The sequence below is a fragment of the Sarcophilus harrisii genome, chromosome 2 (genome assembly GCF_902635505.1).
Source record: "Sarcophilus harrisii chromosome 2, mSarHar1.11, whole genome shotgun sequence".
NCBI lineage: Eukaryota > Metazoa > Chordata > Mammalia > Dasyuromorphia > Dasyuridae > Sarcophilus > Sarcophilus harrisii.
This window is the reverse complement of record NC_045427.1, coordinates 375,711,825-375,738,397: the sequence shown is the minus strand read 5'-3', so window position 1 is coordinate 375,738,397 and position 26,573 is coordinate 375,711,825. Positions and strand designations below refer to the sequence as shown.

The 26,573-nt window shown below is 38.3% G+C and overlaps 1 protein-coding gene across 7 annotated transcripts in view; it reads right to left on the bottom strand.

The window, feature by feature from the left end:
• ARHGAP26 (Rho GTPase activating protein 26) overlaps positions 1-26,573 on the bottom strand; it is a 514,081-nt gene that overhangs the window by 379,524 nt on the left and 107,984 nt on the right. For 6 of the 7 annotated variants that reach the window (XM_031953469.1, XM_031953472.1, XM_031953473.1 and 3 more), the window contains exons 2-3: positions 4,653-4,748; positions 1,111-1,172 (exon numbers count right to left, since the gene is read on the bottom strand). In XM_031953469.1, the coding sequence (XP_031809329.1) occupies positions 1,111-1,172; positions 4,653-4,748 (158 nt within the window). Of the gene's footprint in view, positions 1-1,110; positions 1,173-4,652; positions 4,749-26,573 lie in introns of those variants that run through there. The other variant, XM_031953474.1, reaches the window with a different exon arrangement.

Here is a 26,573-nt window from a genome sequence, read left to right as displayed (position 1 = left end):
TTTTAAATGTATTAAAAAATTAAATCCCTAATCATATCTCACCTGGGTTACAACAGCCTCCTTAATTGGACTATCAGTTTCTAGTATCTTTCCATTTCAATTCAACTTCCAAACAGCTGTCAAAATATTCCTAAAGTACAAGTCTAAGTGCCTGCCCTTTTCAAAAGTGTTCACTGGCTCCTATTGACCACAAGAGGGCTTTCTAAACTGTATTGTGTCACTGATCCCATGGTAGTTTGATACAACCCTATGAGAATCTTCTCAGAATAATGTTGTTTTGGGGGCTTTTAAGCATAAAAGAAAATACATAAGATTACAAAGGAAATAAACTTTTTTTTTTTTTTGGAAGTTCACAGATCCCACATGAAGAATCCCTTTCTAGGATAAAATATAAACTCCAGAATTTAGCATTTAAAGTAGTCCTTTACAAACTAGCCTCAGTATTTCCCAGTTTTCCCCTTCACAGACTTCTATTTCCAACCACACTAGCTTATCTGCTGTTTCTTGAAGTCAATTAACTCCCCCACACCCACACTCAATACATTCCCTTATAATTTACAGTTTCATTCAATGGCTCCATTCTCAAGCCAAATGCTATTGGGAATCTTTTCTGTTTCGCCTAATTTAGGGCTTGCTCTCATTCAAATTTTTATATGTATATTTGTCTATTTATATGTTGCATTCCACCCCACCCCGGGAGAATCTGAAGTTAGCATTCTGTTTTGTTTATTTTGTCTTTTGCATATCAAGCATACTTTTAAGAGTCTTGGATCACTGGGCTATTTAACTGGGTCATTAAGGATTTGACATAGTGAACCTAGATGTGTTTAATCTAAATTTTATCCTTAAATCAACAAAAACCTAGTGGGTAAAACCCCAATTTTCTAACTATTTGGGCCAATATATGTAAATCCATTAAATCTCCTTTTCTTAAGAACCTACTATGAGATAGGCAATAGGGATACAAAGACAAAGGTGAAATAGCCTCAAAGAGCTTCCATTTTAATAGAAGAGATGATATGCACAAGGACTAGATCATGGGTATTGACCCAGCCCATGGGCTGGGGCAGGAAGGGCATTTGGGGTTAGGATGATCCCAATCATACCTACCATCCGTATGCGCTCATCTTCAAGATTCCTGAGAACAGTGGCAAACTCTTGCAAAGACTTTGCTGAAAAAGACAAGGGATGGGATGACAAAAATGAGCTTTCAACATTCTGTACCATCCACTCCCTTTCTTTGTCTATTAATTCCCCCAAGGGATCCACCCTCCAACTTGGGCCAAGGTTCAAAAGCCAGTTCCTTCTCCAGACTGCCTTTTTTTTTTTTTCCTTTTTCCCAATCAGCGACCATTAAAAATGATCTAAAAATGTATTTTTATCCTGTGCAACAACTTTAGTGGAGAGAAAGGATTTCCTCACGGAAGAGACATGCATGGGAACCTGGGGGTAGAAAGAGGAGGCACAACAGGGCCACGTACAATGAGAAGTTTTCAGGGGGGGGGGGGGGGGGGGGGGGGCAATTTGCTTTGGAGTTCAAAGATTTCCTATCCGGAAAAAGACCTCAAACCCTTTGTCCTCAGACTCAGCTAATTCTAATGGTGTCAGGGACTCAGCCTTTTTCTTCAGGAGAGATCCCAATAGGGAAGCTCACCACTGGCTTTCCCTTACATTCAATCATTTTCTATAGTTTCCATGAGTAACAGGGCCCAGAAGAACATATAGGATGTGAGCAGAATCATCACTAAATAATCCCCAAGGAACATAGGCAAGTATTCACACCTGTTCTGAAGGCCAAAAATGCATTTGCTGAACTGAGGGCTTTAACTGGAGTTTTCTTTATATGGATTCTACAGTCCATCTCTGGAATGGCTTTGTAAGGAGGGATTTTTTTTTTTTTTGGGGGGGGTTAGTTGGTCAGTCTTTTGGGGATGAGGAGTGTGTTTGAGTGGTGATGGTGAGGTACTCTGAGAAAGTTCAATTTCTTGATTTTTTTATTCCTGTTAATAGTAGTAACAATAGTAACAACAACAAAAAATATATACATTCGCTAAGCACTCTGAGACTTATAGTACATTATCAAAAGTAATCCTCATAATAATCCTATAAATAAATATTATAGATATCATTATTATCATTCTACAAATAAGGTAAGAAGGCCCAAAGAAGTTTTTCTGCCTTGGTTATGATCAAAGTAGGAATTTATCAGACAGGTTTTGAATCCCTATCCTCTTGGCTTCAAATCAAGTACTCTCAAAGTGATACCATAATCCCTCAATGTTGTCGGCCAAAGCAGAAGCAGGATAGTATATGGCAAAGGCCAAATTGTTCCCTAGCTACAGGCTTCCCCTTTATTTTTTAACCCCTCTACAAACTCCTGACAATGTGGTGGAGCAGAGCCATGGAGAAGTCACAGAATTTTCCAGGCTAAAGAATTATAAATGATAGTCACTATATCCATGGTATTCAAGGCCTCCAAAGCTCAGTCCAATAATGGACTTATTGACATAGTCTCTGGACCTGTGATAGTTATAAGCAGCTGAAAGGCCTCATAGCACAACAAAAGATTGCCTTACCCTGGACAAGGAGTCAGGTTTCCTGACTCTTTGTTTAGGGCGTCTTACTGCTGTACTGAGAGGTCTTTTTCTGGACCTGCGACAGCTGTGAGCAGCTGAAACTTGGATTCAAGTCTCAACTATCCCTCCAGCTTTTTCCATGACTCTGAGCAAGTCCCTCAATCTCTTATCTCATTTCTCTCAGGTATGAAAAAAAGTTGAAATAAGGTTGGACTAGATCAGTGATGTCAAAGAGATCCCTACAATCCAGACACTTAATTAGAAAACAAAAAATTAACATGTTATTTTTGTGGCTGCTGCTGTTCATTTATTTCAGTTGTTTACAACTCTGTGATATCATTTGGAGTTTTCTTGAGAAAAATAATGGAGTGAGTGGTTTGCCATTTCCTTCTCCAGTTCATTTTACAGGTGAGGAAACTGAGGCAAATAGCTGAATGACATCTAGTGAATGTCCAAAGCCAAATTTGTTTTTTTTAATTATATAATAGCATTTTATTTTCAAAATACACACAATTTTCAACATTTAGACTTACAAAACCTTCTGTTGCAAGTTTTTCTTCCTCACTTCCCCTAAATGCTTGACAGCAAGTAATCCAATACATGTTAAACAAGTACAATTCTTCTATATATATTTCCACATTTATCATGCTATACAAGAAACACCAGATCAAAAAGGAAAAAAAGGAGGAAGAAAACAAAAAGCAAGCAAACAACAAAAAAGATGAAAATACTATGTTGAGATCCACACTCGGTCCCCATAGACCTCTTTGTGGATGCAGATGGCTCTCTCCAATACAAATCTGTTGCAACCAACCTGAATCACCTCGCTGTTGAAAAGAGCCAAATCCACAGTTGGTATAATCTTATTGTTGTTGTATACTAATACAATTAGTAAAAAGAATGTTAGTCCACTTTACAGATGAGAAAATAGAGTGATCCTGAGCATCTTGCAGGTTAGAGTTACTAAGTCAGTTTAGTCTGTGTCCAACTTTTAGGTCTATCATTTCCAACTCTTTATGACCCCATTTGGGGTTCCATTAGCAAAAATACAAGAGTGGTTTGCCATTTCCTTCTCCAGATCTTTTTATAGATGAAGAACTGAGGCATAGGGTTATGTAATTTGTTGATCTCCTGATCCTGCTGATTTCACTCAGCATCAGTTCATGTAAGTCTCTCCAACCCTCTCTGAAATCATCCTGCCAGTCATTTCTTAGAGAACAATAATATTCCATAACATTCACATACCATAACTTATGGTATTCTCCAATTGATAGGCATCCATTAAGTTTCCAGTTTCTGGCCACTACAAAAAGGGCAGCCACAAACATTTTTGCACATACAGATCCCTTTCCCTCTTTTAAGATCTCTTTGGGATATAAGCCCAGTAGAAACACTGCTGGGTCAAAGGGTATCACAGTTTGATTACTTTTTGAGTATAGTTCCAAACTGCTCTCCAGAATGGTTGGATCCATTCATAACTCCACCAACAATGTATCAGTGTCGCAGTTTTTTCACATCCTCTCCAACATTCATCATTATCTTTTCCCTTCATTTTAGCCAATCTGAGAGGTATGTAGTGGTATCTCAGAGTTGTCTTTGCATTTCTCTGATCAATAATGATTTAGAGCATTTTTTCATATGACCAGAAATGGTTTTAATTTCTTCATCTGAAAATTGTTCATATTTTTTGATCATTTATCAATTAGAGAATGGCTTATATTCTTATAAATTTGAATAAATTCTCTATATATTTTAGACCAAGACCAAATTTGAACTCACATCTTCCTGACTCTAAGCTCAATACTCTATATAGCTGCACCAATACTATGCATTGTATTTTTATTTATTTTCTTAAGATCAGGGACTACTTGCTTATCTCCATATCCCCATTTTCCTTGCCTCTGAATAGATAACCTCAGAAACCAACTAGCTTGAACAATCTATAAGTGTAATAAGCACATAAAGTAAAATATTATCAGACAATAGTCATATGTCCTTTCTCAGAAAAGATGTCATTACGGAATCCCTAAGGAAAGCTTCTCAGGTATTTTTAAGCTTACCAGTTCCCCAACTTACCGATACACATTTCATCATCTGTCTCTGCATCTCCTATGCATTGGAACTTAAATTCATTTAGGGAATCAGCAAATTTCCGCTTGGCAGAAGATAAATCTATCAAGAAATAAAGAAAAAGAAATGCATAAGAAGGAGTACTTCACAACTAATTACTAATAGCTGTCAATCATTTTACTAAAAGACATTCTCACTTTCTGTCTAAAAAAAATTTTTTTCAAATTAGGAATCCCAAACTGAACATATTCAAAATGAAGTTTTCATTATATTCCCTTCTACTCTACATCTGCCACATTTTCAAATTTCCCTGTTTCTGTTGAAAGCAGTACCATTCTTTTAGTCAACCAGTGGTGTTGTGGTCATTTTCAGCTCTCAACCCATATATAATCAATTACAATTAATTACTTCCACAACATTTCCTGCTTCTTCCTCTCCACTTAAAACAGTCATCACCTCAGAGGAGACCCCAGATCACCTCTCGCTGGGACTATTAATTGATCTCTCTACTTCCATTCCATTTGCCATAGAGCCACCAATCTAAGATATAAGTCTGACCATATCCCTCAACCACAGGAGAATCTTCAGAGGAACTCTATAAAAGACGAACTTCCATTTCGCCCCTAGTTTGGCTCCCATAGATTTACTTCATATTATATCTCTGTTTCAGCTAAACAGGCCTACTTATAATTTTTTAAACTTGGCCCTCCATCTCCCCGCTCTGTACCTTTGCTCATGATGTGCTTCATACCTGAATGTACCACCAGAATTCTTGGTAGCTATAATTGTCATGTAGTATGTTAAGGATACATAAGGATTAAAAGGTGATACCACATCTTACAGAAAAGCTTTCCTGAACCTCTTAAAGTTACTATTTATGTGCAATACCCATAGAATGAAAGTTTTCTAAGATCAAGGACCACCTGCTTATCTCTATATCTCTCTATCTATATATCTATATCCCACAATCTCTGTCCAATTTGAACATTCCCCTTGTTCTTCTTCATACTTCTACTAGTTATGATCTGGCATTTATATGACTTTAAAATTTTTCCAGTTTTACATATATTATCTCATGTTATTCTCAAGCCTATAATACAATTAGTATAGGAATGTTAGTCTACTTTACAGATGAGGAAATAGAACGATCCTAAGCATCTTGCAGGTTAGAGTTACTAAGTCAGTTTAGTCTGTGTCCAACTTTTAGGTCTGTCATTTCCAACTCTTCCTGAGCCCATTTGGGGTTCCATTAGCAAAAATACAAGAGTGGTTTGCCATTTCCTTCTCCAGATCTTTTTATAGATGAAGAGCTGAGGCAATAGGGTTAAAATAACTTGTCCAGGATCACACAGTAGGTGTCTGAGACTGGCTCTGACCGGGAAGATGAGCCCAATGCTCTCTCCACTGAGCCATCAGCACCCAGCATCCAGCTTCTAAATCAGGTCTTCTCACTCCAGTACCACTGATTTTCCCACCCACTCTGTACAAAGAAATACAGAAAAGGCCATAGCATTAGTTCATAAATGTGGCTAACTTGTTAACCCCAATGACTTCCCTTTCTACCTGAAGTGTAAAATACAAGCAAGAGAGCTCTAAGTGACCTCATTAAAAACTCCAGAACAATATGGGACTCGTTTTTTCCCCCTCCAAGAATGACTTCTCTAGGGCTGATGACATCTGGCGTATGTCAGTTTGAACTATTTCATCGGACCTTGAACTCCAAAGGGCTCCTCCCTGCCAACAGGAGTCCCAGACTCTCGCAACCAATGAATACTGTATGAGAGTACGCATGTAACACATATGGTGTTTATAAAGCACTCCGAGCTCCTTGCAGAAGATTAAAAAATAAGCTTCTGTTTAATGCAGTAATAAAAACAAATGATCTTTCACAACGCCTTAACTTCTGTTGGGAATCTGAAACCTCCAAGTTAACTTTGAGAGACCTGAACAACAGATGCTGCTGCTCAGTACAGGCTTTTCTGAGCTCAATCTCATATGTCCCCTGAGCAAACTTCCCTTAGAGGGCTCTAATCTCTCCAACTGCCTTCATGTCCTTTTCCCTGGGGCCTAGGGGAAATGGCATTATGTTTAAAGGTCTCAGGGAGGGGAACTGAGGCTCCCTGTCAGAAAGGTTCCAGCCTGCCAGGAGCATCCCAACTCCCCAGGAGGAGCAACAGTCCTCCAGATGCAGTCCTCAGGAGCCTCTTAGTATACATAAATCCACTCAGGAGGACGGAGCAGAGACCTCCAGACTGAGGGCCAGTTCTAATAAACTGTAACCCTCAGAACAACATAGATGCGCCAAAGTAAGGGACTTTTATTTTTGTCTCTCTGTCTTCAGGGCCTTAAGAAAATTTCCTGTACATAAAAGATGCTTAATAAATGTATAGCTTTTCTTTATACTATAAGCAGCTAGGTAGCTCAGGGGATGGAGCACACCAAGACTTGGAGTCAGGAAGATCTTCACGAGTTCAAATCCAGCCTCAGATCCTAGCAAGTCACCTGCCTTGGTTTACTCACCTACAAAATTAAGATAATAATAGCATCTACCTCTTAAGGTGGTTGTGCAGTACAAATAAGATTAAAATTATAAAATGCTTAGCATGTTGTCTGGCACATAGTAGGTGCTTAAATAAATGTTTATTTCCTTCCTTCACATACATTCATCAAGGATGCCTTTGATAGATAGAGAGATAGAGATAAATTATTCTCTTAACTACATGTATATGGAGATTATTTTCTTAATTATGTGTGTATACATGTGTATATGTACATATTATGATATTCATGGAGGATGGCCTTGATGTACCTATGTAGATTATTCTCTTAAGTGTGTGTGTACACGTGTGTGTGTGTGTGTGTGTGTGTGTGTGTGTGTATTCGCAGAGGATGTTCTTAATGTATATATGGAGATTATTCTCTTAACTGCATGTATATGAATTTTATTCTCTTAACTACATGTATATGGATTTTCTTCTCTTGAGAGTGTGTGGGTACACATGTGTGTATATGTATGTATGATATTCACCGAGGATGTCCTTGACGTATATATGTAGATTATTCTCTTAACTGCTTGTATATGGATTTTATTCTCTTAAGAATATGTGTATACAAGAGTGTATATGTATATATGATATTCACCGAGGATGCCCTTGATGTATGTATGTATGGAAATTGTTCTTTTAACTGCATCTCTATAAAGATGTATGTGTATATGTATGCAAGTTCTTCGTTTGCCCTTCATTCTTGAAAGGGACCATAACATCCCATGGCATGCAAGTGAATTGGATTTAAGTGAGGAAGGCTGTGCAAATCTCCACTTCACTCTCTCCTCCAGAGCCATCTGAGTGCTGTGAAAAGATATAGATCAGGATGGATGGAGAGGGCCCTGGATACAGCCTTTTTAAAGAGTTTAACAGGTCTCATTTTGACTGAAGAAAGGCTGGGTAATAACTGAAGCAAAGAATAGTCTCTTTTATCTAGTCAAAAAAAAAAAAAAAAAAAAAAAAAAAACAATTAGGAAGGGAAGATCCTCAGGGTTTCTGGCCAAAACAGAAACAATTCCTACTTACATTCACTCTGAGCCAATCAGGGACCAAATAATTACCAAGGAGGCTTGGACTCGGACCTATTGTTGGCCAGTTAATGGTTGCCAGAGTGATTTCAGTTTAATGAAATCTAGCTGGTAAACCCCAAGGTATCTTTGGAAGTTTCACTGACCAAAATTTACATTCCTTTGGGCAGAACACCATCAGTTAAGGGCATGATACTCTACTTGAACAAAGAAGAGAGAAAGGGAAAGAAGGGGGAGCCCAAATGGCTAGGTCTAGTTAGTCAGGTAGCTCCTACTACTATTTTGCACACAGTAGTTAGAGCTCATTGTACACAGCAATAACAAGATTATACAATGATGAATTCTGACGGCCGTGGCTCTTTTCAACAGCAAGGTGATTCAGGCCAATTAAAAGGATCTTATGATGGAGAGCGCCATCTGCACCCACAGAGAGGACTATAGGGACTGTGGGGATCACAACATAGCATTTTTGTTGTTGTTTGCTTGCATCGTTTTCTTTCTCATTTTTTTCCTTTTTGATCTGATTTTTATTGTGCAGCATGACAATTGTGGAAATATGTGTAGGAGAATTACATATGCTTAACACTTTGGATTACTTGCCATCTAGAAAAGGGAGTGGGGGAAAGGGAAGAGAAAAAATTGGAACACAAGGTTTTGCAAAGGTGAATATTGAAACTATGCATATGTTTTGAAAATAAAAAGCTTCAGGGAAGGGAAAAGGGAGGAAGAGAGGGAGGGAGGGAGAAGGGAAAGAGAGAGAGAGGGTAGGAGAGAAAAAAGGAGGGTGAGAGAGAGGAAGGGAGAAAGAGAAAAAGGGAGGGAGAGAGGGAAGGTGGGAGAGGCGGGGGAAAGTCCCCTTCAAGAAGGGAGGATAACCACCAACCAATGGTACTACTACTACTACCACCACAGAGGTGGTTGTTTGTCTATATACACACACACACACACACACACACACACCCCTTTGTGGGAGAAAGTATTTTAATGACTGAAATATTATTATTAAATATTACTGCTGCTAATCTGCCATTGATCGATTTGACCATTTAACATTCAGAAAATCCTTTATATGCACTCATTTCATTTGGTTCTCAGTAACAGCTTCTCTTAAGAGAAAAGAGAGAGAACAGCAAGCCACTCCCCCAGGACACTAGGCAGAATACATCTCAGAGGGCAAAACACCAGCCCAAATGGAAAGAAGACTGGTCTTGGAATAACAATGTTTATGTCTCACTCACATTTATGGTGTGAACTAAGTTACTTAACTTCTTTCTACCTCAATTTTCTATCTGTAAAACTGAAATGACAATGTTTGCATTTCCTATCTTAAAAGATTGTTATAAGTAAAGTACCACCATAAACCTATTGTAACTATTATCATCATCAATATCATTATACTACAGGGTTGGCTGCTGGGGTCATTATAGATCATTAATATTATTTATCTTTTCCAATGGATTTTGGCAAGAAGTGGTTCTAAGACAAATCATCATCTTTCTGTCTGAACTAAATGCTTTTTATTTATTGTAAACAGCTTTTAGGCTATTCCACATTTGTTATCTATTTAAAATGATATTCTTAAATTTTTAGGAATCACAAGTCAGGTCATGATGATGATAGGGCTGGCAATGGTGGCAGGAAAAATATTTGCTACTGTAATCACCTCTGATTAACCCAGAACTCCTTCACTAAAGCGTCACTAAAACCCAAAAGAAAAAGATGGAAAAATGAATCCTGGAAAAAATCTGATACTCTCACAACTTTTGTTAAATCAATTTATTTCCATATTGGTCAAAAAGCAAAGATTTCACTCAGAAGTTTGAGAATTTAACAAGGTCTTTCCAAACCAATCAAGCTAGAATGACAGCATCACTCATAATATATCCAGGCTTTAGGGCAACTAGGGCAGATTTATATCGAAGGATTATTTATATATTTATATATATAATATATATTATATTATATATAATATATATTTATATGGAGGATCTTGGGATCACAGCAGACACTATGCAGCCAATAACCTCGTTATTTAGATGAAAACATTTGGGCCCAGAAAGACTTGCAAGCAAATGGAAGATTCAAACCCAGAACTTCTGACCCCAGATATGATACTCTATTCCACTGCACCAAGACTGACCAACAAGCAGAAAGGAGAACACAATGAGAAGAAGGCAGGAAATCCTCACTACCACCTCCCAAAAAGCACTTGAATTGGCCCCAATTGTTTTGTTTGCACTAGTTCTCAACTTAAGAAAAATGTTTCCCTGTTTCCTTTTACAAAGGAAAGGCTGTGAGAAGAAAAGTAAAAGAAGATTCATTTGTCTACCTCCTTAACTAGTATTCTCTGCTTTTTCATCCCAAGGGATAAGAAAAATACAAACAAAAGCTCTCCAGTTGGACAATCAACCCAGCCAAATGATAAAGTGAAATGAAATCCTGGCTTGGGCAAGAATCCAGAATCCTCATGAAGAGCTACCAGCCCGGGCGCACCTGCCAATGGGCAGCCAAGATGAGGGAGGGAACAATGGGGACATTGTGAAGCCTTTCTACAGGGAGACCCACTTAGCAGCATGCCTGGTTTTCCACAGGGCCTGCCTGAAATGGATAGCTCTATGTTTCAAAAAGTTACCTCAATTTCCCTGTCCAGAAACACATAGCACACACCTACTATCTGTCACTACAATGCCAATGTGGCTGACAGATGCCAGCTGCCCTGGATGGGAAAAGGTAAAAAGAAGCTTTCCTGCTTGAGGAGCAGGGGCAGGGAAGAGAAAGGGCAAGACCCAAGCTAGCTGAAACCATAAAAACAGGAAAGTCAAAAGAACCCAAATTTTTGGTTTCTAATAAAGAACACTGATGCACACATCAGAGAATTCTAAAATCAATTTAAAACACCACACCAAAATTCTTCAAAATGAAACTAAATGCTCTATAATGAGGATGCCCAAACTTGACCCTAAAGAAAGGATGAGAAAATAACCCTCCCTCTTTGAAGATATGGAGAGCTATAGAGGTGGGTTACTGCATATAGAATCAGACTCCTTTGATAAATAGATTTGGCTCAATTGATATTCTCTCTTCCCACCCTCTTCCCCTCTTTGTTATAAGGAATGGCTCTTTTACAAGGGAAGAGATACATTTAGAAATGAAGATGATATAAAAATGACATCAACAAAAAGACTTTTTTATTGACCTCTCCACAATAATAGTTAATAATAATATCTAACAATTGTCATAAGTTAAGTGACTTATCTAGATTTAGACAGCTAGTAAGTACTGAGGCAGATTTAAATCTTGCTCTTCCCACCTTCAAACTTGGCACTCTATCCCCTACACCTCCTATCGGTTAATTTTCTGCTCTCTTATCAGTCAGGTCTGTTTGTATTCACAGGAAACATCCCAAGTTATGTTTCCCATTATACACATGAACTGGTCCCCAGGGCCCTACTCTACAGAGGTGATCAGCCAGAGAGACAGCAGAGTGTAGAATTTCTGCATTCTGAGTTTACCTCTAGCATCCAACTGGCACAATTCCCAAAAAATACTTCGGAGTTACCCACCACTTTGAGATTCCAATGTGTAGTCACACCTCCCTACAATGCAACAGTTTTGGGAGGTGTCAAAGAGAAAGTCTGGGCTGGGCTGGGGAGAGAGAAGGGTAGGGTGGGAAAAGGAAATGGGAAATCTGATTCACTACCTCTTCGGGATATGTAGTTTATTTTGCTTGAGTTTTTTTGGCATTGTTTTTGGGTTGAACCTGTCAGTGAACCTCCCTAAGAGGAAACTCCTTTTACTCATACCAGTTGGCCTTCACTCTGATTTATAGTCGGACATTAAGAGAATAAGTAACCTGCCCAGGATCACAGAATCTGAGCTGGCACCTGAATTCAGGTCTCCCTAATTCCAAAGCCAGCTCTCTCCATAACACTATTCCAGTATGAAATATATACTATATAATATATATATATATATATATATATATTTGTATGTTGATATAGTTTATATTTATATATATGTGAAATATACAACATAAAATACACACACACACACACACTTTTAAAGAGATTTAAAGAGATCTTTTTCAGACCACTGAGGCCATAGACTTATCCAAGTCATCTTCTGTTTCCAAGACCTCAGCTGCATGCTCATGCATCAGCAACTTTGTTTGTGAACACAGCATACTTTCCTTTTCACACCCATGAAGGATTAGGGATATCCTGAATATATTATGTGCCTCAGACATCCAGTCAGGACAGATCCTTTCCAATTATCATTCACTCAGATGCTGAAAGGAATCCAAGAGTCACATTCCACCAGAGAGGCTGGTGAAAGTGCTGGGAGCAGGCCAAGTTCTCTGGCATCTCACTCCTATAACCAACTTCATACACAAGCACACAGAAAGGGGAACCGGTCAGAGTCAATAATATTTACTCTGCAGAAACATCTGTTGCTAGGAAGGCAGAAGCCTGACCAGGGAGGAGATAAGATGTTAATTACCAGCATCTGGGATGTGCATCTGTTTTCCCCAAAATCAATATTCTCTTCTTCTTCTGAGGGAAGAGAACACAGGGAACCAATAAGGCACCCTGGAAGGAACAAGAAGACTGTATCTCTACACTTTATTCTTCATTTAATACTACTTAAAAAGAGCAGGACTTTTTTTCCTTGGTAATTCAAATTTTCCCAATCAAAAACTGGGAATAACAGAGCTAACTGTGCTTTTGTTTGAAAAGAAAGTCTAAAGTAGTAATACCCAATTAATATTAATGAAATTTTAACCCTAAATGCTGAATTTTACCCAGTTCTTGCCAGGAAAACCTCAATCAAAATTATCTTCATTTTCATTTTTGAGGGAATTTAAAAGTCTCCAACATAAGAGACACAGAAAACTCCTAGAATTATTTCCAGCATTTTCCCAATAACCTAAGCAAAGTATTTATCTTTAATTCCCAACCACAAATCTATGTTCTTCCCTGCTGGATAGATCACACCCTCCACAAGGTACCAAAATATTTTTCCTAAGGTGTACCTTAAGGTCATAGTCATTGGCTTGCTTTAACAAATTCAGTGACTACTCAGCATAATATGCAAGGCCCTCTACAATCCATCTTTAATTGGTATTTCCAGACCTGTTTCATATTCCTCCCTTTCAAATAAGTCTGTTTAAGCCAAACATATATTACCTGAACACTTGAAATTAGCTTTCTAGCTCTCATTCCTTTCAGCCATATATACAGTTCTGAAAAATACTCTCCTTACCACTTTTAAAATCTTTAGCTTCCTTCAAGATGAGACATCCTCTTTTGAAGTCTTCCCTAATTGCTTTCTACTTAGAATCACATTTTTCTACATAGATATTGAATGTCATTTTTAATTTTAAGGTATCATCAATTAGGACATCCCCTCCATCAAAGATGATGGCAACCTACCCAGTTAAAATATTTTCATGATCTTCCTTCCTACAAATTCCCATCAAAGGGTTCACCCAATGTGCTGGGCACTTTCCTTGATTTCTCTGGACACTAAATATCTCAGTAGAATATTAAAGCTATCCATTTCCTCTTCTTCACTCATCATATGAGTAGCCCATCTTCTCTTCTGAGCACACATTTTCCCCAATGACAGCTTTTATTACAGTTTTTCTTCAAAATTCTCTATTATTTATACAAGTTGTCTCAAAAGTTTGGGTCCAGTTTTAAATATTCTGTCTATATTGTGGCTTGCTCCCACCCATCAAGCCCTTCTCCACTGCCCTTGCTTTATAAACACCATATTCACTTTAATTCTCTGGAAAAGTTAGTGTTCCATAGTTAATACTCAAACAATAATAAATATGAAGACATCTTTAAAATGTGGCTGGTAAGTAGGTAGGCAGATAGACAGATAATCTTTTGTATTTACTATGTCCACAGTGCAGAGTTGTATAAATAATAGCTACTCAATGCATACTTGCTGAATTCCTGAATTGATTTGAGGATCCTCTGACTTATGACCATAATTCCACTTACAGTCAGTATTTGTGAAATAAATATACTCTAATCATTGACTAAAAAAAAGTAGGAGACAGACACCCATAGAAAAAAACTTAGCTTTACTACCATTAGTAAATTAATTTATAATTTAATATAAAAAATTAGCCTTACTAGTCACCACCATGTGGTTGGTTAAGAATCCCACAGCAGCTTTCAAGAAGAGCTTCCAGCAATGACCTTAAGCTGAGCTCCTGACAAGATGCGTCTGTCTCTGTCTCCGTCACACACACACACAAATACCACCACAACCACTACTATCATTTTGGGATGAAGCTGTGTTTGTAAGCACAGCCAGACTCTTATCTGTGGCCTAAATGCAAGCTTCCTTGTACTGGAAGCCCCTGCACCTAGCACAATGTCTGGCCTAAAGTAGGTGCTTAATAAATGCTTTTTCAATTGTTCAATTCTGCTCCTACTGTTTACAAGGAGTGAAAAAAATACACAGAAGAGTAGGGACCCCAATAATTAAAATTCCAATCCCAGAATAAATCTCCTGCTTTCTCTGTTAATACATATGATTCAAAATCATCTCCTCCCTTCCAAGCCATTACAACTGTCCTCCCACTCCCTAACTCCTTCTGCCATTAACACATTCTCCTTGACCTGAGACTCTCATTCTCTCACAATACATTTTCTTTGTACTGAGGAAAACCTGGCTTCCTGCAGAACATACCATATCCCTAGAGACCCTTCTCCTGTAATAAAAGGTTCTTCTCTCATGTCTCCTTGTTCTCTCATTCTTCCAAATCCTCCCTGTGCCATAACAGCTCAGCATCTTTTGCTTGGAAGTGCAATCCATCTGACCAGTTCCACCAGCCAGCTCTTGCTATGGTCACCCCCTATCCCCACATCACTCTCCGTCCTGGGGGCAGGTAAGCAAGGTGCTACCAGCTCAGTGCTTTCCACGCCAATGTCCTCAATGCTTGAGGCCTTCAGAATGCTCACGATGATCTTCCAGTTCTTCAACCTCCACAACTCTCATGACCCATATCTTCAACCCACCTCAGCCACCCACAGAGACTATCATACTTCAGAAGTCATTATTGCCCATAATTGTCCCAGACATGAAATTCCCCCTGCTCGTAATATATTATTGTAACTACCTCTGTCTCACTCCTAAGTGATTCTTCACTCTCACAATTTCTAGTCCCTCTTCTCCTGAGCCTTCACCCAATTGTGTTCTTACCTATGAAGATTTCAAATATTCTCTATCTTGTGTCTGTGTCCTTAGCTCTTTATACATGGTGTATCACAACAAGTGTGTCGCTCCCCACATTTAGCTTCTTTGCTCTTACTTAAGAGTTGATGAATGAAACTTAGATCAAGATGACTGGACTTTTTTTTACTATTTACTATTATATCATATTTGTCTGTTATTTTATTATATTATTTATTATTTAATTTTTATGCTATGGGGCAATCCTTTTGTTATTCACTCTATATTCAACTATTATAAATCTTCTTTCCTCAAAATCCCTATAGCTCCATCTCAACAAAATACTTCACTTCCTACTTTCTAAAGAAATTCAGGATCTCTGCTGTGAGTTCTCTTGTTTAACCATCTGCACAATACCAGGATTTCTTATTAACTTGGGGTCTGTAAACTTTTTTTAAAGTAAATTTAATAACTATTTCTAAAATAATTAGCTCCCTTTGTAAGCCTATGTATTTTATTTAATGTCTATTTGTTACACTGAAAGCGAACCCACTGGTACCAGCAGATTAATAAAGGATATGTGACACAAAAAAAGGTTACAAAACCCATACTTGACATCCCCTATAGCCCTTCTCCTTGTCAAGGATAACTGCCTATGTCCCTGAAACCATTTCTTTACATGTCTTCCTGAAGTTTGCCTCAATCAAGCAATTGTGTTCCCTTCCTCCCCAACTTAAGTCTCTCTTGATTGCTATACAGCCTTATTCTTTCTTGTTTCCTACAAACACTTTTAAAAATCTTCATCTGAGCCCGTCATTTCTTTATGTTGCTGGCTTCTTTTTTCTTTTATACTTACACCCCTAGAGTTATCTACATTCAATTCTATGGCCTTTTCTTAGTTCATTAATTTACTTGCATTCCTTGAAGCTTTTTAATACTAGTGACTTTCTCTAAATCCTTTAATTTAAATTTATTAAATTTAAATTCATTAAATATTTTCTTCTCCTGCTTCTGTGACACCACTTTCTCCTGGTTCTCTGTTTTTCAGTTTTCTTTGCTGACTCATCTCCCCTCTTCCGTCACTTAATCATGAAGCATTCCCTGAAGGTTTGGGTCCCAAGTCCTCTGTTCTCTTCACACACACTCTTTCTCTCTCTTAAAAAAAAAATAGGTTTCATTATCTCCACATAAATGACTAATAAATCTCAGGAAAGGGTACTAATCTCTCTCCTAAATTCCAGGTCCCTTATCACCAAATGCTGGATAGGCTTCTTCACTTGGGGGTCCTACTGAATTATCAAATTTGACCAAATTGGGATCCTCCCAATCCTAACTTCTCTCTTTCTGGGGAGGGCACTTCTATCCCATCCTCCTCCCTCGCTCACCTAATCTAATAACCACAAGTCATCCTCTTCCCACCCCCTCATTCATGTACCCCAATCAGTAGCCACCTCCACAACATCTCCACATCCATCCCTTTCTCTCCATCGTGGTCTACTTGGAATATGTTAAGTTTCAATTACTTCCAATCTTTAATTCCCCAATCTACAGAACTGCACATGATTGTCCTAAGACAATTTTCACCGTCACTCACCTGCTCAAATTTCTCCACTAGGCTCTCTGTTGCCTTCAAGATAAAAAAAAAAAAAAAAAAAAAATCCTCATATTGATATTTAAATGAAAGTCTTTTACAAATTGGTTCCAACCCAAGGAATCTCAATCTGAGGACTGTGACTGATTCTTTTATTCATTCTTTACTCTTTTTATAACAATATTTCAGGAAAATTAATTGGTTTTTTGGTAATCTTTTATTTTATGTATGAGAAGGAGTCTAAATATCCCACAAGACTGTCAAAGGGGGGACCATTACCTACCTTCCAAACAGTTCTATCATTCCCGCCCTTGTCCCCAACCCCATCCCAGTCCATGTAGTCTGTGTTCCAATAAAACGGGATCACTGGCTATCCAAATTTGGAATCATCTTGCTGAATCATCTCCCTCTCTCTGAAAAATCAGTTCACATACCAGCCCTTAATCAAGCTCCTGATCCACTTTGCCCCCCACTCATTCCCTACAAACTACCAAAGTGCAGGTCATTGCTCTTCCCTCTCCCTACTCATTAGCAGAATGCAAACCTACTTGAAGACAATCTCTACCCTTGTTTGTAGTCAACTCTAACAAGGCCATTCATAAATGGGGTTTATCTCAGAATGAAGTGCTACTTATTACTCTGCAGAAGCCATCTCTCTCTAGCCTCCTTCTTATTCTCTGTAATATGAGGGAGTCAAAAAAGGCCTAATGGGGAACCCACCAGGCTTGGTCTGCCTCGGTTTTCTCAGCTACAAAATGGGATAATAATGGCGCTTCCCAACCAGGGTTGTTGGCAAGTTGAAATGAGATAATATTTCTCAAAGGGTTTAGCATAATACCTGGCCCTGCTTCCGAGGTCTCTTTTAGCTCTAAACTCTGTGAGAGCCTATTCTCAGTGAAAACTATTCTACCATGAATAGAAAAATGGCACTAGCTCCTTGGGGCCCATGGAGTTATTCATACAGAAATAAAACAGAGGAACAGCATCCAGAAAGACAATCACAGAATAAAAAATTAAAACAGAATTGCTGACAAGTAGAGGCAGTTCCAGAGGCCATAAAAGAAGGTAAATAAAATCCAGAGGGGACCCTATGTATGACACTAAAGATATTTTCATATTTTTATGAAAATCAGTCTCTACACTGGCTGAAAAATTCCTTTTTTTGTTTAAATCTGTATAATATATACATAGATATATATATTAGTTTTCAAACATTTACTTTTATAAAATTTTGGTTTCCATTTCTTTTTTCTCCTTCCTCTCCTCCTTTCCCAAATCCTCCTAAATCTAGTTATTACATGCTTAGACAGGGGTTCATTTTACTATTATCTGTCATATGCTAACATATGCTTGATTACATGCTTGCAGGCTATTTCCCTGAGGCTTTAAAAGTCAGAAAAACTATAGAAAAATGATAGTTCTTAAAAGAGATCCCCCCCAAGTCCTGTTTATTCACATTTCCAACCTTGAATGCACAAAGTTTTTTCTTTTAAAGAAAACAAAAGAAGTAAAAGAAACAAGTATCTGCTAATTTTTTTTCCATAAAAAGCTACAGTTGACCTCTATTTACATATTACAGATTACAACTGATGTAAATTATACATGTACATCCATATTAAACACATTTCCCTATTAGTCACGTAAAGAATCAGAATAAAAGAAGGAAATCACAAGAAGGGAGGAGGAGGGGAGTGAAAATGGTATACTTCAATCTTCATTTAGACTCCACTGATGTAGATAGCATTTTCCATAATGAGTCTTATGGAATTGTCTTAGTTCACTGTATCACTGAGAAGAGCCAAGTCATTAAAGGTGATCATTGCACAACGTCGTTCTCATGTACAATGATCTCCTGGTTCTCCTCACTTCACTCAGTATTAGTTCATGTAAATCTTTCCACGTTTTTCTAAAATCCACTTTCTCATCATTTCTTGTATTACAATAGTAATTGCAGTTCATATACGTTGATTCACATACCACAATTTGTTCTGGCTAAAAAAATTTGAAGCAATTTAAAAACAGCTCCTAGCAACTGCTTAATGGTCTTATTTTTAAAGGTAAAATTAAGCTTGCAAAAATTTGATTTTTCTTTCTCTCGTTCCAATATAACCCACTTAAAGTTAAGCCTATAACCTATCAGAAACATGGAGCACAGATTATTTTTCTTATCAGCAAATACTAGAGTGCATGGTACACTGTATATGACAATAGGAAGACCGGAGTTCAAATCTCATCTCAGAATCTGCAAGCAAATGAGTAAACTTCCTTATGTGTACAATTAGGAAGAGCCTCCTCTAAAGTCCTTTCTAGTGCTAAATCCATGGCATTTGAAACACAATGGGGAAAAAAAAGAAATTATTTGTCCTAATATTTCTCATGGAAGGCAGAGGAAAGAATGTTAGATATGGTTAAAAAAAAAAAAAAAAAAAAATGCTGGATGTATAATCACAGGGGCAAGAAATTATCATCTATAAAATAAGCGAGTTGGACTAAATAATTTTAAGGCTTCTAGACTTTAATCGATGGTGCTTTGGGCACAATTTCCTGAAAATGAGGTCTTTTTTCCCAGACATGTCATGGCCATGATCACTATTCTCCTCCATGAGCAGTAGGTGGCAATCTACAACGCTCAAGATTTAAAAGAATTATAAGTCAAGGACTCAGTATCTGAGAAAAATAGTAAGGCCCTGGTTTTCCTAGAGTGTTGGTGGCTGGCAAGAGATCTCTCTCCCAGGATCACAAATCCAGCTCCCTTTGTTTCAGGTTGAGGGAATGGGAAGTGGAGGGGCTGAAGCACACTTTGTTTTATATCTTATTCAAAAGCTGTGGGCAGGAAAGCAAAGCTATCTAGAAATCACAAACAATGTGTAACTGAATACCCACTGCATTTATAGACTGGAAAAGCATCTCCCTGATCCTCCTCCTAAATCTGGTTACTGCATGCTTGGACAGAGGTTCATTTGACTATTATCTGTCATGTTCCAATATATGTCTGATTACACGCTTGCAAGCTTTTCCCCTGAGGCCTTAAAAGTCTTAAAAACAATAGAAAATGACAGTTCATAAAAGAGACCCCCAAATCCTGATTATTCACATTCCCAACATTGAATGCTCAACGCTTTTTTTAAAGAAAATGAAAGAAGTACATGAAACATGCTATCTTTTTCCACAAAAGGCTACAGTTAACGTCTACATATTTGCTGTTGAATGCCATTTTTCTATTCATGGTAGAATAGTTTTCACTGAGAATAGGCTCTCACAGAGTTTAGAGCTAAAAGAGACCTCGGAAGCAGGGCCAGGTATTATGCTAAACCCTTTGAGAAATATTATCTCATTTCAACTTGCCAACAACCCTGGTTGGGAAGCGCCATTATTATCCCATTTTGTAGCTGAGAAAACCGAGGCAGACCAAGCCTGGTGGGTTCCCCATTAGGCCTTTTTTGACTCCCTCATATTACAGAGAATAAGAAGGAGGCTAGAGAGAGATGGCTTCTGCAGAGTAATAAGTAGCACTTCATTCTGAGAATGCTGTAGATAAAAAAATACCAGAGAGCCCCCACTTTTCCTTTACTAAAAAATTTCACTATAGCATTACCTGTTTTAAAACATATCTGAAGCTATATATTTACAATCTTCTGACGAAACATCTAATTTCACTTATTAACAATAAGCACTTATTAATTACTACTTTAAAGTGGGAGAAACAACAGTAAAAAACTATCAAGGAAGGGCTTTTTATTTCATGGAATATTATTTGCACACATAATAGTATATGCCAAATAAATACAGGGCAATGAATGGGAAGGAGGAGGGACAGAAGTTAGAGACTGACAGGAAAGGCTTCAAAAAGGAGAAAAATCGCTTAAATTAATCTTTAAAGGAAATAAGGATCCTAAGAGAGAAGGGAGGAAGGAGGGCATTCCAGGCATGTTGGACAGAAAGATGGGGGATGGAATGTAGTAAGTGAGGGACAAACATGAAGGGCAGCTTGGCTGGGCTGCAGCATGCAAGAAGGGGTATAAATAGGGTCAGAAAGGCAGGCCAGAGTCAGGGTTTTACATACCAGAGGGAAAAAACATTTTACATCCCAAGACACCCAGCTTTAAGTGTGACAATCACCTTCACACCACGACTCATGAGAAGAACTGGGTGGCTTAATTCAAATGATCTCCACAAGTCCATCTGTTAAGAGTAACCCAGTATTTTTTTTTTTCTCTTTCTAGCTGTTTTAGGAAATGTAAAACATCATCTTTTTAAACTGGGATATGAGAATGACATACAGTATGTCAGAAAAATTACTGAAAATATTTCATTTTCTTTAAAAGCTTATGTTCTTGAAGTGGGAAATATTTTCAGAGAAAAGAGGGTCAAAGAAAAGATATTTTGGAAATATCTATCTATGGAGGAAGAAAGAATGAAATGGGAAGAAACAACTGTTTTAAAGAAATACTCTTAAGACTTAGTTAAAAAAAAAAAAAAAACTATGACAATCAGAGATTAGAGATTGCTTCCAAGAAAAGATAATGTTAATTAGCTTAGTTAACAAAAAATAAAATTATTTTTGGATATAAGATTGATGTGAGGGAGCAACCAGAAGAGGGTATTTCCAGGCAGCTGGGGCAGCTCAAGTGAAAATGTCCCACATAATATTAAGTCAAGGACAGTTCAAAATGAGCACACCAGAAATGATGGACATGGAAATTAAATGGTATGTTGGTGGAGAGGAAGAAACCAAAAAAGAGATTAGCAGGAAAACAAAGAATTTGAGTCCCGTTATACAGAACCTTTCTCTCTGGCTTTGACCCTTATGGGATATATGCCCAATTGTACGATCTGAATCATAGGATATGAATAATTCACAGGATCTGGCTTTTGAAAGGCGACAAGTAGGAAAAAGTAGCAGATCCAGGATCCTCTGAACAAAAGTCATCTGACTCCAAACTCAGGACTCTCTTCATTTAAAATATCTGACTCCAAACTCAGGACTCTCTTCACTTAAAATATATTAAGTCACTTTAATATGTACACATAAATCAAGTCACCTTATTTCATAAGTGGGTGGCCCAGTAGATATAGCACCGAATCTGGAGTTGGGAAGACCCAGAATTTCAATCAAGTGGACCCTTAGGCAAGTGATTTAATCTGTCTCAGGTTTCTTATCTGTAAAATGGGAGTGATAGCACCTATCTCTCAGGATTGTGGTGAAAATGAAATGAGATAACATTTGTAAAGTCATTTGCAAGCCATACAGTCCTATATAAATGCTAGTTACTTCCATTATGATAATGATTATTATCACCAACACCTAAAACACAGGCGAGTTAGTTTTAACACTTTCTCAAATGCTAATCTCTGACTTTCTTTTTATAAAAGGGGCAGGCTAGTGATTTCACTGGCAGTACCAAGATAAGGAAATTCCCATTCACAGAGGCCCTTACAATAAGCTCTAAACCTATGATCTTAACTCTGCATCTAAAATTACAGGCATATTTCACATTTTTGACATTTTAAGGAAATAGAATTTTAGGATCATGGAATTAAAGGGTGAAGGGTTCAATCATGTCAAACTCAAATAAAAGCCAGAGCCACTCAACTGTATAAAAGGATCTCTGCAGGCTTATTATTGACTTAGAAAACCATTTATTAACATTATCTATGCCTTATCGTATTTGTTTACTTTGTTAACGTTTCCCAAATTGGGAAACATTTCAAATCTGATTTGAATCCCATAGGTGAGTTAGAAAAATTGAAGTCCAGAAAGTCATTTTCTCCAAGGTTACGCAGGTAATTAAATAGTAGAGGTGAAATTTGAATCCAGGTCTTGTGACTCCAAAGTTTTCTGCTGCATCCCACTGCTCCAGCGCACTCTCTACTTCATAGAACATTACAGTGCTTTGGAATTTTTCAAAGTGAAGAATCATATCTCATGTAGCACACAGAATTGTGATTTTTTTTTTTTTTAAGAATCTTAAAATGAGACAAACCTCACCCACCAAGATGTTTTCAGTAGTTAATCTGACACAGCACAAGACTATCCAATGCTGTATTTCTCCAATAGGTCACACCATGTAACCATGGCAACTAATAACTCAAATAAAATGTTTTTTTTTTTTTAAAAAAAATGATACACTGGCTTAATTAGGACTCAAGAGGGCCACGTGGCACCACCTGAAAATTTATGGTAATATACTACATAAAGTAGCACTTCAGGCAGAAAGCAGAGGTCCCTGGATGCAGTTTACAAATAAAGCTTCCTGCCAACAGGATGAAAAAGAGAAAGGCACAAAAACAAAGAATCCAAATGCATATGGAACCAAGACCCATTCTACCTCCCACAAGACAAGGTCTCAAGAAACCTGGCAAGGGGAGGGGGGAGATGGAGCATATGATTTAGAATGACAAGATATAGACTGTAGAAGCCATTTAGTCTAGCATTCTCATTTTGCAGAAAAAGGTAACAGAGAAAGAGACAGACATGCCCAAATCCACACAGGATAAAAATGGCAATGATTCTCGATTTAAAGCCAAGTCATCTTACTTTACATCCAATGAATGTTCTTTCCACTCTACCTGCTGCCTTAAGCTCTATTCAATTAGGAATGAAATTCTAGCTCTTGTATCCTTGCTGTTCATTTACAGTGTGGTTTTACCCCTTTTCTATGTCTTCCCATATCCCTTCACAGCATCTCTGGGAGGAGTCAGCAAAATTTTAACAAAATGCTCAGGTCAACCTCAGAGTCGGAGTACTTGTAATTCACTGCACCTGTGGGGTCCCAAACAAGGGCCCTATAACAGTCCTGGACCTGTTTCCTTATCTACAGGATGGGGAAGGAGTGGAAAGATAGACTGGATTTCTTCAAAGATTCCTACCCACCAGTTCTATATCTATGACCCTATGACAGACCCTATCGCTTGGAAGATTTCTGCAAATTACAAACAAAAAGAAACTGGCTTGTCTGCCACCACACAGCTAATAAGCAACATCCACAGATCCTTTCTATATAAAGATTTGAACCCTGACTCTCTAACTCAAAAAGCAGTATTCTTTCCTTTAGTTAATTGTTGAGAGGTAGAGGACATTTCCTCACCAGGAGTTTTACTGAAATCAAAGGTCCAGTCCAAAAGAAATGGGAGTACCTCATAATAAGTACTAAATAAATGATTCTTGCCCCCCCCCCCACTCCCCATGTTTGAGTGGGCAGGTACTGTGACAAGTGTTGAGGAAACAGGGATGCTACAAAACCTTTATGAAATTTTGTCTAAGAACAAACACACATATCCTGCGAGTGGTAGTATCTTGGAGTTTAATGTTTTTCATGATGACAAAAATGTATATTCAACTCTCCATGGATGAGACAGAAACAGAGACAGAGAGACAGAGACAGAGACAGAGACAGAGACAGAGACAGAGAGAGAGAGAGAGAGAGAGAGAGAGAGAGAGAGAGAGAGAGAGAGAGAGAGACTCTACATCCCCTGAGGCTCTCCTGGTAAATAAATAAAATAAGCTATCAGGCAGGGAAGGGATACAGGGTTGAATCATGACAAAGATTTCAAATCTTTCCACTTAAGAAACCTGATCATCTGTAATGGCACACAGGCTAAAAGAAACAAAACCCTATTCTTTGCCATCACAGGTCCCCAATCCAGATTATTTTTAAACAAGATTTATTTTTCCACCAGTGCTGGCACATTGAAGTTTTTTTTTTTTTTTTTTTTTTTTAATCATCAGAGATGCTTCCCATCTGTGATTTCTTGACCTGTCCTATACAAGAAGTTGCTTAGCCTGTTATAAAGAGCCTTAAGGTCTGTCCCCCTCAGCTCTAGCTCCTAATTCTAAAATGCCTCTGGTCCTCTCCCCTGATCTCATCAGCCTTTCAATTCCAACCTTGTCATTAAAAACCAAAATGAAGCAATATAATCCCTTAGCCCAGCTCAGCAAGGAAGGCACTCCTCAAAGTTAATGCCACAGAAACTTGATGGCCCACCTCCTCAGCAGCAGAACAAGCTCAATCAAGAGAAGAAAATCTCTTTGTCTCCCTATGGATTAAATTAGACTCTCACCAAGCCCCCAAACACAAACAAACACACACACACACACACACACACACACACACACACACACCCCCCCCAAGTATTCCCAACAAAGACTCTCTGGAACTCTCTCTTAAGAAGGGACACACCTAGTCAGGGCTGCTCAAAAGTTTGTGGCATTTTCTTTTTTAATTAGGCATTGGGGAAAGGGGGGGAAGCGGTTATTAAAGGCAATGGAGATATAACCCATAATCCATGACATCACTGTTACAGGAAGCTGCTGGCAGGGACACTCCCTCTATTAATAAGGATTGTCTCCTACTCTGAAATATATAATCTTAGAGACACTGAGAGGTTAAAGTGAATACTAATGTGTCAGAGGCAAGATCTGAACTCAGTTATTTCCAATACTGAAGGCCACTATACCTGCCAATGAAGAAATTTTCACTAATTCACATGGATTGAGCTGAAAGGAGACAGAACTGTGACTTAGTCTAATCCCCTTCATTTTAGAACTGAGTAAAGTGAGGGTCATAGGAAGGAAAAGTCCCACCCAGCGCCACAGCTAATTAGCAGCTGGCAGGCACTCAAACCCAGGTTCTCCAGGTCTAATGCTCTTTCTCTCCTATGCCAATTTATTCATTGACCACAGGAGATTATATACATTGCCCAGAACGAAATCCACTGAATTCAGTTCTTCACACCTTCATCCCTCTTATTCAAAATAGCCTTCTTTCCTCATCTGAATTTTTAAATTTCTTCTCCCACTCATACTGATTGCATCCAATTTCCAATAGATTTTGAAATGCTTTAAGAAAAATCTGAATTTTTCATTCAGAAATAAGTGTCCTAAAAAATCTGCAGTGGCTTTCTCTAGGAAGAGCTCTCCAGAACCAGTTTGTGCTGGTACCAAACTCCAAAGGAGTTGCCAATGTTTGAATTTGGGGAGGAGGGGGAAAAGAGATGAGGAAACAAAGTCAAATTCAATGGCCTTTTCTCACTCCTCATCTTCATTGTCCTTTCTGCAAACACTTAACTACCCCCTCCCCCTTGATATTCTCTTCTCTCTGGGTTTTCAGGAGACCACCGGGGCCTTCTCCCACCTACATGACCATCCTTCTCTGCCTCCAGATCCGGCTCTCCAACCACAGGTGCCCCTCAGGGCTCTGTCCTGGACTCTTTTTTTCTTCTCCCCCTATATGACTTCACTTGGTGATCTCATGAGTTCCCATGTTTTTAATTATCATCATGCTGACCTTTCAGACACCTGGAACTGGATGTCATCCAGTAGACACGTTAAAGTCGGTCTGTCCCAAACAGAACCCATCACCATTGCCCTTGTCCAGCATCCCTTCCTTGAGATTCTCTCCAGTCTCTGCCTACCCTGAGCACAGACACACTGCAACCCCCTACCCAGGCTGCTGCCAAGGTCTGCTGGTTTTACCTTTGTAGCATTGCTCACATGTGTCCTTCCCTCCTGGGACATAACTATCACTCTAGGGCAGGTACCATGATTCAGGGACATTGGTTTCCTGGCTGT